Source organism: Mus caroli, chromosome 15 (genome assembly GCF_900094665.2).
Source record: "Mus caroli chromosome 15, CAROLI_EIJ_v1.1, whole genome shotgun sequence".
Taxonomy (NCBI): domain Eukaryota; kingdom Metazoa; phylum Chordata; class Mammalia; order Rodentia; family Muridae; genus Mus; species Mus caroli.
The window spans coordinates 49,718,354-49,730,848 of record NC_034584.1 but is presented as its reverse complement, the minus strand read 5'-3'; the positions used below and the strand labels follow the sequence as shown (position 1 = coordinate 49,730,848).

Here is a 12,495-nt window from a genome sequence, read left to right as displayed (position 1 = left end):
GAGGCATCTTGGATTCCAGAAAAGGGAAAGTGATTCTTAAATGACATTTGGAACTAAATAAAGCAGTAATAAAAAAAAAAAAACCAACGTGGGTGGATCCAGACAGTGCTGGGCAGGACAGCTCCAATTAACACCATTCTGTGTGTAGACGTGGCCCGTGCTCAAGCACTCAACATCACAACAGCATCAAGGAAGCAAGGTTCAGGCAGCTCCATATCTCTCCCATAATCCTGCCCACAGTAAGCAATCTACAGTGAAAGAAAGGCTGACTGGCTGGAGGGAGGGGGGGGGGCGGTCTGGCAGGAGAATGTGGAGAAAGCAGGAACTCCCTTCCTCTGAAACTCCATGGTAGGAATTTCCACTTGGCAAAGTGAAAAGCAATGTAAACCTAACACACGTTTACTGGCTGGTGCCAAATCATTCTATCTGACCCACATAATGTAAAATAAAATGAACATGTCAACGAAAGGATACAACTCAAACTCGATATCCGACATGTAACAGGAGGGAAGATCTGATAGTTTTATCATCTGCACAAATTCCAAAGCAGGACCATAATAATGGAAAACCTGGAAAAGAAATTCAAGTTGTTTACCACTTTAAATCCTGCAAATGAAATGAAAGCAAACAAATTACTGATTATTAGTTTAAAATTTAAAAAGCCTCACAGGAAGCAAGACCACATCCAAAGAGAAATCAGGTTTAGTTTCCAGAAAACAAGAGCAATGCCCCACTTCCCCACCCCATTTCTTTCTCCCACCCTCCCATGAATGCATATATGGGGGCATGCAGTGGTCTGAATGAGACGCTCCCCATCGTCTGGGCACTTGAAGATGTGCTTCCTAGCTGCTGGCTCTAAGGGACTGGGGGCTGGGGGTAGCTTGTTAGATGAAGGTGGGCTTTTTGCTCTTTGCTTCATGCCTGCAGTTCAGTATGTGTGCGCTCAGCGTCCTGCCCCCACTACCCTGCCTTTGTTTACCACCATGGATTTAGCGCCCTAGAACTGTAAGGCCAAATATACTCTCCACCTTGATCATGTTTTACCACAGCCATAAAAAAGGAACTGATACAGAATAGAAATATTGATTTTAATCAATTTTACTTTAATTCATTTAAAAGGTTAAATTGAAAGAATATTCTCATTAGAAGCAAAAAAAAAAAATTTTCATAATAGATTATTATACTTGAACTTTACACTGCCAAAAAAGAGAAGCTGAAGTCGCTAAATCTTTTAAGTGTTAAGATTTTGAAAGAACTGGAAATCCCTGTGAAAGATGGACATGGCAAGTTGCTTACAGTAAACAACTCTGGGAAATGAAATCACAGCAGAGGGGCTGGAGAGATGGCTCAGCGGTTAAGAGCATTGACTGCTCTTCTAGAGGTCCTGAGTTCAATTCCCAGCAACCACATGGTAGCTCACAACCATCTGTAATGGGATCTGATGCCTTCTTCTGGTGTCTCTAAAGAAGGTTCATATATATATATATATATATATATATATATATATATACACACACACACACATATACATATATATATATACACACACACAAACCTGAATATCAAAGGCCAAATANACACACACATATATACATATATACACACACACATATATATATACATACACACACACACAAACACATATATATAATAAAAAAAAAAGAAAGAAAAGAAATCACAGCAGAAATGACATCCTTTTCTCTATTGACCTTTCATCAGAATGTATTATCAGAATGTATTAACTATTGTTTGACGTCCCGTAATTTCAGGACCTCTGTAATTGACACACTCTTAAACTGGGTATTTTAAGGTGGATTTCAAAAGCTCATGTAAAAGACCGCTTCTCCTGGCTTTCAATATTTAAAAACAAAAACAATAGAAAAAAATCCTAGATATATGCATTTAATTATTATATCTTATAATTGCTTGCATTTAAAGAATAAATCTATAGAAGACATGAGAAGAGAATTAGCATGCCTAACACCACAAATTAAGCCTAATCCAGGCTCTGCATCAGGTGCTGATCTCTAACCTCATTTAATTTTCATAGGAACTTTGTAACATGGTTCTGCTCTCATTTCATAACTGAGCTGTCAATCTATCTGAGGCTGTATCCAATATACAGCAGGTAGAGAGTCAAGTTTCAAACCCAGGCCTATCTAGCTCACTGAACTTAAAAGAGTCACATAGTACCCTCCAACTCAAGATCATTCAGGCTTACACTGACTTTAAAATTATCACCTCAGTTTAAAAAAAAAAAATACTCTATAGCAATCAGTCTCACCAATGTATAATGCTTATCACACAATGTAACTCAAACACACAATTGTAAGAGTTATATGAGCTATGCCGGTGAGCAAAAATCATCATACGCATTAGTAAGTCAAGACTCAAGAATATGTCACAGAAAAAAATGCACAAATGGATGATAGCAAAAAAAAAAATTAAATGTATATACATTACCTTAGGCAAAATATTCTTATCCTTAGATGATGCTATCTTTTTGGCAAGGAAGCAGGTATTTAAATTATATGCACTAACATTCGTAGGCGTAACTCCTTTTAAACAAAATTCAGGAAAACTAATTTCAAATCCAAACTGAAAAGAAACCAAGAGAACTCAATTATAGGCGTTATGAATAAAGATGGATATATTTTATTAGAATGAAAATATTAAGAAGTAACTGACCTTACTATAAATAGATACACAAATGTGAATTTTTTTTTAATACCTCAGCTCGATGGGTAGTTGTTCCTGTTAAGTACACATTTTACTATTAACTTAAACACCAGTTTTTCATAAAAAGCTTTCCGTCATCCTGGGTTAGTCAGCAACAGTATACTAACTCATTTCAAGCAACCTCGTTGGTGCACGTTCAATGCCTGCTTCCTGCCAGTCTCTAAGACAGAACTGCCCGTGCTCTTCACTACTAGGCACACAATACTGAGCCTCACATGCTTTACCTTCAGGGTGTGTGGGTGATGAGAAGCACGGTTACCATAGAAGTAGCAGCAGTATGACTGTTCACAGTAAAGATGTGACAATTCTGACAGATGGGACTTCCTGTGTCACTACTGCGTACTCAAAATAATGTAAGTCAAATAAGCCTTATGAGCCATTATGCTCATCCCTGGCTTAGAGAACAACACAACTATGGTACTAAGAAGTCACACAAAACTGGAACCGAGTCAAGATTGAATTCAGGCATTGTAGCTCTACAATCTACATCTTTAATCACTAGGATGACTGCCGGCTGAAAGCTATGAATCGACTCCAAATTGAAACACAGACTCTGGACTGACTGATGGGTGTGCAGTTTCACACTACAGGAGTAAAAGAATCTCCTAAGAACTCTGGCATGATGCGCCCACATGTAAGCACATGACTTCAGAAAATGAAAACAAAGGCAGGTCTCCAAAGCACATTGTCAACTCTTCCACTATGGCTCAATGCTGATTAATTAATCAATCAATCAATCAATTAATCAGCATTGAGCCAAAGAGGAAGATTAATTAATTAGTCCTATTAACACTATTTGCAGAGACAGTTTACCTAAAGACTGAATTTTCCTAAAACTGGGATGTAAATCTAGATAGACTTAGGCACCTTGCTCCTATTGTCTTAGAGGATAGCTCACTGAGCCAGGAAGAGAGATAAAGGAGGATAAAGTACAGAAACAATGGGAACGCAAGAGCACATTCATTATCCTGAACAAGCATTAGGAAACTACCTTAATTTTCTCATCTACAAAACTTATATATATGGACACATTTCAAAATAGATAGAACTTATAAAAATCAACAACACTCAACTCTGAAATTTAAGACTTACTGAAGTGAGTGATCTAAATGACTATTTTCATCTGATAGCTGATATATCTAGGCTCTAATAAAAATTTTAAAACACTGTTCAAGTGAGCTGGTATGTATCTGACTGAGATCACCTAAGAATCCATAGATAACTGCTCCCAATACTGTTTTGGGTGGATAATACAGACAGTGAAACAAAATGTATTAAGTAAATAATGACTAATGTCCAATACTGTTCTCAAAATGTCACACTATACAACAGCCATACCTAAAGCATAACCACAGTGACCACTGACATTACACCTAATAAAAATCTAATAAAACGTAAAAGCTGGACCAACTGAACAAGTGACAGACAGTTCTCTGTAGCAGTATGCAGCTCAGGGGCCACTGCTACGAGCAGATGCACGGTTTGCATCATTGTAGAAAACTCCACCACCTGGTGCCAGTCGAGCACATCTTCCCTGACGGACCCTGGCATTGACTTCAGTTGTACCATAAGCAAAGTCCAAAGGCCTTCTCTGTTTGTACATGGTGAAGATATGAAAGCAGTTACCTTTCGTTCCCGCATCTGAATCTCTCCCCGCCACAGTTCCCTCGAATCAATGGCATTTCTGAATTCTTCTAAAGGCACAACACTAGCTGAAAGGTATTCAGCAATTTTCTGACAATTTCTGTTGAAAAAAAAAAAGATTTTGATAATTAAATGATGGTAATTCTTTTTTTTTTTAATGGCTACATTTTAACTACAGCCTAGGAGAGGTAACTGCAATTTTCTGTTAATATGAATTACCCATTAAGGCAGTCTCTGGGGAAGGGCTGTTACATTCACACATATTCAGAGTTGTCACCCCTACGATGTAAACAGAGACCTTCCAGTTACTGCTGGCTTAACTGTGTCAGATGCTTACACAGCCTCAATGTCAGCCCCTCAGCTTCAAAAAGCTAAACTGGCACCTTGAATGTCCTTCATGGCTTGTATGAATTTCATGGCAACACTTCATCACAGGCGATCGTGACTGTTAGCATTCCGGCTTTGCCTGTACTTCCTTCCATACAGGGGGCTCACCAGCATCCATTGCATCCATTGCTAGGCCTGGCTTAGTCAGCATCCTTTAAGTACTAAGTTTGGAATGAAATGTGGAGTGCACAACTGACCTCTACTAATGTGTCACAAGTACAACTGTGTGTACCTTGGCATGTACCACAGAAAACAGACGGGACATGGTAAGTCCTGTGGAGCTGCCACCCTAGTGCGCAGAGGTACTGCAAGCCTAAAATGTGCACAGCGCATTTGGAGAAACGGTGCTCAATGGTGACTCAAGGCATCACTGACAGGACCTATCAAAGCCTTACACATCTCAGCAATAGGAAAGGAGAAAAACCTGGGATCTGGTAAAGATTCCAGTCTCTAATCACAGTACAACAGAAATCTACCTCATCACATTAAGGTAATTTTCAAAGGCTCAATCTATCGAAAACCCGGTAGCAGAACAATGACATAGGACCAAAGGAGCTTACATCTCACAGTAACTTCCTGCTATGATAACTTTTGCTGAATGCCATTCCTTCAGATGTTTCAAGGCCCCTACAATGGGCAAGCACTCTTTTAGCTTAGGAGGGTCTTTGTCAGACGGCAACAGTATTATGTCTATCATTGCTCTACCTAGAAAAACAAAACAAAACAAAAAATACCATAGTTTTTAAAGCATGCTAGATCTAAAGCAGGTTTCAACAGTGCTCTAAACAACTGAATCTTAAGCATATTTAGCAGACAAAGCACTATTTTAAAACAGTACACATCCTCAGGAGTTCACACATTATAATACTCCATCATTTGAGATCATGCCACCATGCCGGAAAACAATAAACTATATCATAATTGCTTGCTAATTCTCCAGCATAGCTAGTTATATGTATCACTCTGGAGGTCACCAATGCTACGTTACTCAAGATAGGGGGAAAAAATCCTGCAATTTCATTATATCCTCCTACATTTAATTTTGTTATCCAAGAGGGAATGAATATAAAATTGCAGTGCTCAAATAAATCATGTCTCTTAAAGGACAATAAAGCATTCAGTGTAACAAATTATATCAGCATCATTAGATTCTGAGAAAGGTTTTACTTCACACCAGTTTAAATGACAAGAAATTACAAACTTATTGAAAGACCAGAAAATAAAATGAAATGAAAACCAAATAAAAATTTGATAACCAAAGGCATTTAATTAGACAAAAATAGCAACTGTATAAAATTTTAGTGCATATTTTTGAACTAACACATTTCACTGAAAGAAATCTGATGGGCTGAAGGGTAGCTTAATATGTACAAGGCTTTGGGTTCAATCCTTGGGTGAAAAGGTTGCAAAAATGTTTATTTGTGAATACATTGTTATTTTCTTTTTCATTTTTTTAATGCACACATGAATATGCATTTTTAATGCATGTGGAAGGCAAAAGAGAGCACTAGAGTTCTCGGAAATGGAGTTAGAGATGGCTGGGAGCTGCCATGTGAGTGACAGGAACTGAACCCAGGCCCTCTGCAAGAGCAACCAGGTCCCTTACCACTGAGCCATCCCACAAAGCCTTCATTACTTTCTATACCAGACTCTGTAGTAAACTTGGCTGTAAATACCAGCTCTGTGAACATAAGAATTGTAGTTGTGCAATCCTGTATCACTATCTAGCTTCACACACAACTGTATATTCAGTTCCCAGGACAGTGCATGACATACAACACAGATAGCAAAGAAATGTACAGCAAATAAGTGGGATTCAATAATGACACATTCATTAAAAAAATGCAAAAGTATTTGTGAATACCAAACTGTACCAAATTTTGCCAATAACTATTTGAGTAATACAAAGCAAAGCTACTGAGACAAAAAAAAAAGTGTTTAAGGATAATATCGTATAGTATTTTATAAAATATGCTTCCCGTTTTAGGAAGAAAAAGTGGTTTCTATTTTAAAACTGCTGATCCAAGAGCTTCACCCTACTCCACGACATTCCATTTGGTGATGTGTAGGCTATCGGCACCATAAAGGAGTGTCACCCTGACAATCTACGTTTAAAAAGCAATTTGTCCTTGAGTTGACAGGACTGGGATTCTACAGAAGATGCTGAACACATCGCTCACTCATAAAAAGTAGAAAATACAAATGATCTAAAACAGTTATTGTATTACCAGGAGCGGGAAGCTTGTCTGATAACTGATGCAAATTTTCTGCTGATTCTTCATATAGGCTGCAATGAAAGAATACAGTTAGAGGAAAAATGCCCTATACAAATACACATATATAATATATGCATAAGTATGCCTCTATATAATATAATTATAATAGGCAATAGTGATCTGTGTGCTACAGTCACACATGCTAGACACATTACCTTATTTGACTTAGCTGACAAACCCAGGCACCATTAAGATTAGTATTTTTTCCTTTAAATAAATGTCCCAAAACCATGTACCTATTATGTGTGGAAGCCCTATTTCAACCTGCAAGTACAAGCTCTTACCCACATCTAAAACACAAACAGAAGCAACGATAATAATAACGGGAACAAAGATCCCAACTTATATTTTATATATTCAACATAAATAATAGAGCAAACACTTTTCTAATCCCCCAAGCAAGCCAGCAGAGGCTTTTATAATAAAGGACACTGCTCTTCTCTGAGCTCGTTAAGGCTTCACTGCGAATATGACATTTTCCCAGATTCCTAAAAACCTATATATTCTATTCAGATAGTGAAATTCTATTCTCAAAAGAAGTTCTTATACAGGATAAAAGTATTTAAATCCTTCCGCATAAGGTGATATTGTCTAAAACAAAAGCCTAAAGCATGTTAAGCTAACTATAGTTTCCAGGCTCCCTCTTGTGGAAATAAGGTGGCTCCACATTATTTTTTCACAGTGGTAAAACAGGAATCAATAAGATCTTTTTAAGACTCAGTGACAGTGGCATCTTAGAAAGTACTTAAAAGAATTTCCTCACTTGGTGAATGAGGAAAGAAAAGACTAGATGAGCTAACTCCCTGGCTTTGCCTCACACAGTCAACAGTACTTTCTAACTCCTACTAGTCCATAGTTCTTCCCTAGTGTACACTGCTTCCTGCATTAACCAACACAATGTGAAGCCAGTAAGAAGAGATTCTTAAAGCCTAAACAATGAATACTAACACAAAACAAAAGCATTTCCTGTCACATGACAAACGCTAAGAGGAAAGGACTTTAACAATGAGCCGGAAATGGAATGTCTTAGGAAGAAAGAGGTTATCACAACTTAGTGTGGGGATCATCTTCCATTCTAACAAGACTCAAGAGACATGCAAGTGATGTCAACTGACATTCCTCAGAAACTCTGTAGACTACAAAAAGTATCAGAAATGTTGAAGAGGCATATAAATTGGGGGGGGGGGGGAAATCCCACATTTTAGTCTCAGAGGCCAAAAACACAGTGTGCTTCGATTTGAGTGTTATCTGCTAGCATTAAGTAACTCCCCTAGCCAACACAAGATCAGGCAGAATTTATCTTCAAAAAAATGATAAGCCAGTAACAACAGCACTCTACAGTTGTGTGAACCTAAATGTTTTCAGGTATCGATTAGATGAGAGGTCTAACCTGCCCAGTGTCTTCCAAAACTGAAGTATTGACCATTGCAGTTGATTAAAAAATCCCCTACTATAGTTGCTAAAATATCCAATCTTTTCCCTCCTGTCTCAAAACAGCAGGGTACTGTTAAACATCTGCAAGGCAGTGTAGGCACAGAAGCATACTCAGCCAAGGGTAAGGATTCCCTGCTGTTACTGTCATCTTCTTCATAACACTCAACAGCACTCTGACATTCTTCTAGATTTGCTTGAAGAACATCTTCAATTTTATCTTTTTCAGCATCAAAATGTATCTCTTGCCAATCAGAACTACAAAACTAATAGAAGATGATGGTAAGTAATGGAGTCATGTCATCATTTATAGCACAGACATTTCCTAACAGCTATTGCAAAACCAACAAATCAAAAGGCGGCATTAAACAGAGTGGACTCGTGAAATTCTTTAGCGTAGGTAAGGTGTACACTAACAGCTATTACCTGGTAAAATCCACATATTGCTTGCACCGCAAAGAACCACTTCCTGGAATGAGGTGTGCCGCCCACCGAACAAGCTTGAAAACAAATCACACTTATTAGAAGAAAGGCAGACAATAAAAAAGCAGTCACTGTAACGAATTACTATTTAGAGAATTATATAATTCTGAAACATAGTCTATAGTTTTCCAAGTTATAAATCTCTTGCAAAACTCCAAATTGCTTTAAAAAATTATAAGCTTGCATTAATTCAAACTCCATATTTTTTTAATCATTTAAGATCTACTATAAAGATGTTTTAAGAAAATACAGCTACTCAATTATGCCTGGGTGACACAAAACCATTAGGCCAGTAAGTAAAACCAATTCCTTCTCCAAAGACCATGCAGGCATGGTTCTACCTGGTCACAGGCAAATGTTCTACCTGGAAAATGCAATACCATAAAATAAACTAGAGAGAAAGAGAGACACACAGAGAGAGAGAGAGTGAACTCAAAGGTCACCTTGAAGCCTATCTCAGAGGAACGAAAAGAAATTGAGAGCTTTGGAGAGAAACCAGATTCGAGGCTCCGAAGGAAGAGTGAACCATGAGCTTAACTTGTGGGAGCAAGGTAAGGTGCTGAGTGTCAATTGAAACTTTTCTTCCACTGAGCTCAGCAAAATACTGTTTCCTTACTGGGAACCACTGAGTATTAGTCCCTGTGGGAAATGGACCTTCTTGTTAGGTCTTCCTTCGCCCCTTCCTGCCGACATGCAACAGGTACTGACCTTCCTCTCCAAGGTTACTCCTCAAAATGATCCCAGTCCAGGCACTCCAAGCCATCCCCCTCACTATTGAAAACCGCAAACCTATTCTCAAAGCAATACTTCCCAATGGAGTCCTAGGTGCTCGTGTTCAAAGACTGCAAATCCCTTTCGTCACTCTTTATAGCCCCCTTGAAAATGCTGCCTACCTGTGGTAGTCCCTTCCTCATCAGCTTTGTTACACCCTTCAAAGGCATGTTAGTGGATTTTTCGTTCCAAACATGCCACTGAAATTGTACTCGAAGTCGCTAATAACTGACTTTTTACAACCTTATTAATTTTTAGCTTTGTTAATATTTAATCTCTCAGCATAAATCAGAGAAGAATCAATGGTGACTGCTGTGAGTGTGTGGCTACTTTCCCCTTACATCAATTGGATCTGTGGCACTAATTCTGGCATATCTTAAAAATGATGTTCCTTGAATACTTGGATTCTTGAGATTTGTTTTATTTTTATTTTTTTTTTTTTGTCTTCCCATCATCTGTAAACAATCTCCTCTTTCACGTGGCTTCCACCTATACCCAGATGATTGTATAACTACATCTCCAGCACTACCCTCCTGTAGTTTGAGATATAGGCATATCTGTTCAATTTTTATATCTATAATACCTTACTAGGCAACTCTCCATGTGTTCTACACAGGACATCATAGTTCCTTCTTCGTAATGCCACCTTCTTAGCAATGCTTTCTTCTTAGAAAATGGCACCAGTCAGACTTCTAATGTCAGTTAGGCCTCCTTTCTCCTAAACTAAGCCTCCTCAGCATTAAGTCAGGCTTTCTCCCTCTAACTGCCCTCAGATAGGCACTGCCTACATGCTTGCTGTCTGCGCTCTCCATCCCCAATTCTTCAGCTGATCTTCTGCAATAATTCCAATAGCTATAACTACCTAAGGTGCCTACTGTGTCTGTCTGATCCAACCAGAGTGCTTCAGAGCAGATCTGCAGGCTGTGGACACAGCTCACAGGTAAAGTACGTGCCACGCAACTGTGAGGACCCCAGCTCACATCCCCAGAGCCCACATAAAAGCCAAGCAGGTGTGGAAGACACCTACAATCTCAGCATTTGGGAGGCAGAGAAGGGGGATTCCCTAGGACACACACACATACGATAACAAGTATATACACATAAATAGCCCACACCCACTTAAGAGAAAAGCAATGAAGAAGAAGAGGAAAGGGTGGAGGAAGAGGTAGAAGAAGAGGTGGATGTGGACGAGGAGGAAAAACAGGAAGAATAACAACATCTGATCATCTTCCCTGCATTAAAACCTTTAATGGCTGTTGACCACAATTAGGAAAAAGCCCAAATACCCTGACAGAATTTACAACGATGTTGGCATAACTATACCCACCTAGCTTTTTAGTACACAAACCATTACCCAAAAAAATAAAAAAGGTACCATGCAGTGACTGATCATGACACTACCTTCACAGTTTGCTAACTAGGCACTGAACGCACTGAACACCTTACCATTCCATTTTATGCAGAGAAAGCAAAATATCTAAATTTTGTTTCTTCCTGGTCTTCTGATGTAAACTCATTGTAGTAATTTTTTTCCAATAAATAACTAGAAAAGGCATTTGATGAGAAAGATGAAGAATAGCAAGAAAACAAAGTTACTGGTGCTAAAAGTGCTTTTCAAATCTATATAAATAGAGTTCTAGGTTAGTTACTGTGACAAACATGCTAAAACGGAAAAGGATGTCTGTCCCAGGGAAAATGGTGCTAGAAAAAAACAGTCACATTAAAGGAATGCATGGATAGTTCGCAATACTGACAGTCCAAAGGAAAAAACACTAGAAGCTGATATAACTAGAGTACAAGTCGCCAAAGCACAGAAACGATGCTAAATCTGTATAAGTTCTATGATGGCAAAGTAGAACGTGATGCCCGACTGTTTTCAACAGATTTAACAAAGAAACAAAATACTTCAATTGCACTGTGTCTCATGGTCTAACCTACAGAACACACAGTAAATATTATCTTTACTACTTCTTTCACTGTCTTACATATTTAAAACAATCAGTGTTTTAAATTCTTTTTAATTGCAGTGTGTGTGTGTGTGTGTGTGTGTGTGTGTGTGTGTAGACACCTATGTGTCACAGCTCTGTGCGGAGATCAGAAGACTTGCAGGCATTGCACTTCTCCCTCAGTATAGGTCCTGGGGAATGAACTCAGGTCATCAGCCTTGACAGCAAGCAACCCTACCCTCTGAGCCATGAAAAACCAACCAGAGTTTTTAATTAGCTTTGATAGGAATGTTACAGGTCATGGAACAATTCTACTGTCTAATTGATTACTGTACTGGGATGGTCTTGCATGCCTTCAGTACACATCACTTGCAGAGTTCTGCATTATTGTACAAAAGGGGTGTCTTATAAGAAACCCTGTCCTTACAAGCAGAGTGAATACTTTCATGAGAACCCAGTCTAGAATGTTTTCAAGAACTCGCTAAACTTTACCAACTTCAGAAATTAATAAGAGTACCATTAGAACGTGGACAACAGGTTAGTACAGTGCCTACACACTGGACATCAATCCTCAGTGCTGAGAGCTGCCCCCGAGAGACTGGAAGTTCTCCAATAAGGAAGGGAGCCGATTATAACAGAAGCATGAGAGCTGCAGCTCTCAAAATGAGGACATTTTTTTCCTGCCAACTATAGACACTTCCTTCAGCTTGTAGGATTTGATCTGTCTCCATAGTTATATTTTCTGGGCCTTAAAGGATATTATCAGATGGAGAAGTAAAAGAGAAGAAAATTATCAAATACATTTACAAATAGATATA

At 38.5% G+C, this 12,495-nt stretch overlaps 1 protein-coding gene across 1 annotated transcript in view; it reads right to left on the bottom strand.

Moving 5' to 3' along the window:
• The window catches only part of Mtbp (MDM2 binding protein), a 64,577-nt gene that overhangs the window by 50,351 nt on the left and 1,731 nt on the right, over window positions 1–12,495 (bottom strand). The window contains exons 3-9 of the mRNA XM_021183877.2: window positions 8,904–8,977; window positions 8,592–8,743; window positions 6,999–7,057; window positions 5,331–5,475; window positions 4,366–4,483; window positions 2,464–2,598; window positions 475–569 (exon numbers count right to left, since the gene is read on the bottom strand). Coding sequence (XP_021039536.1) covers window positions 475–569; window positions 2,464–2,598; window positions 4,366–4,483; window positions 5,331–5,475; window positions 6,999–7,057; window positions 8,592–8,743; window positions 8,904–8,977 — 778 coding nt within the window. The remainder of the gene's footprint in view (window positions 1–474; window positions 570–2,463; window positions 2,599–4,365; window positions 4,484–5,330; window positions 5,476–6,998; window positions 7,058–8,591; window positions 8,744–8,903; window positions 8,978–12,495) is intronic.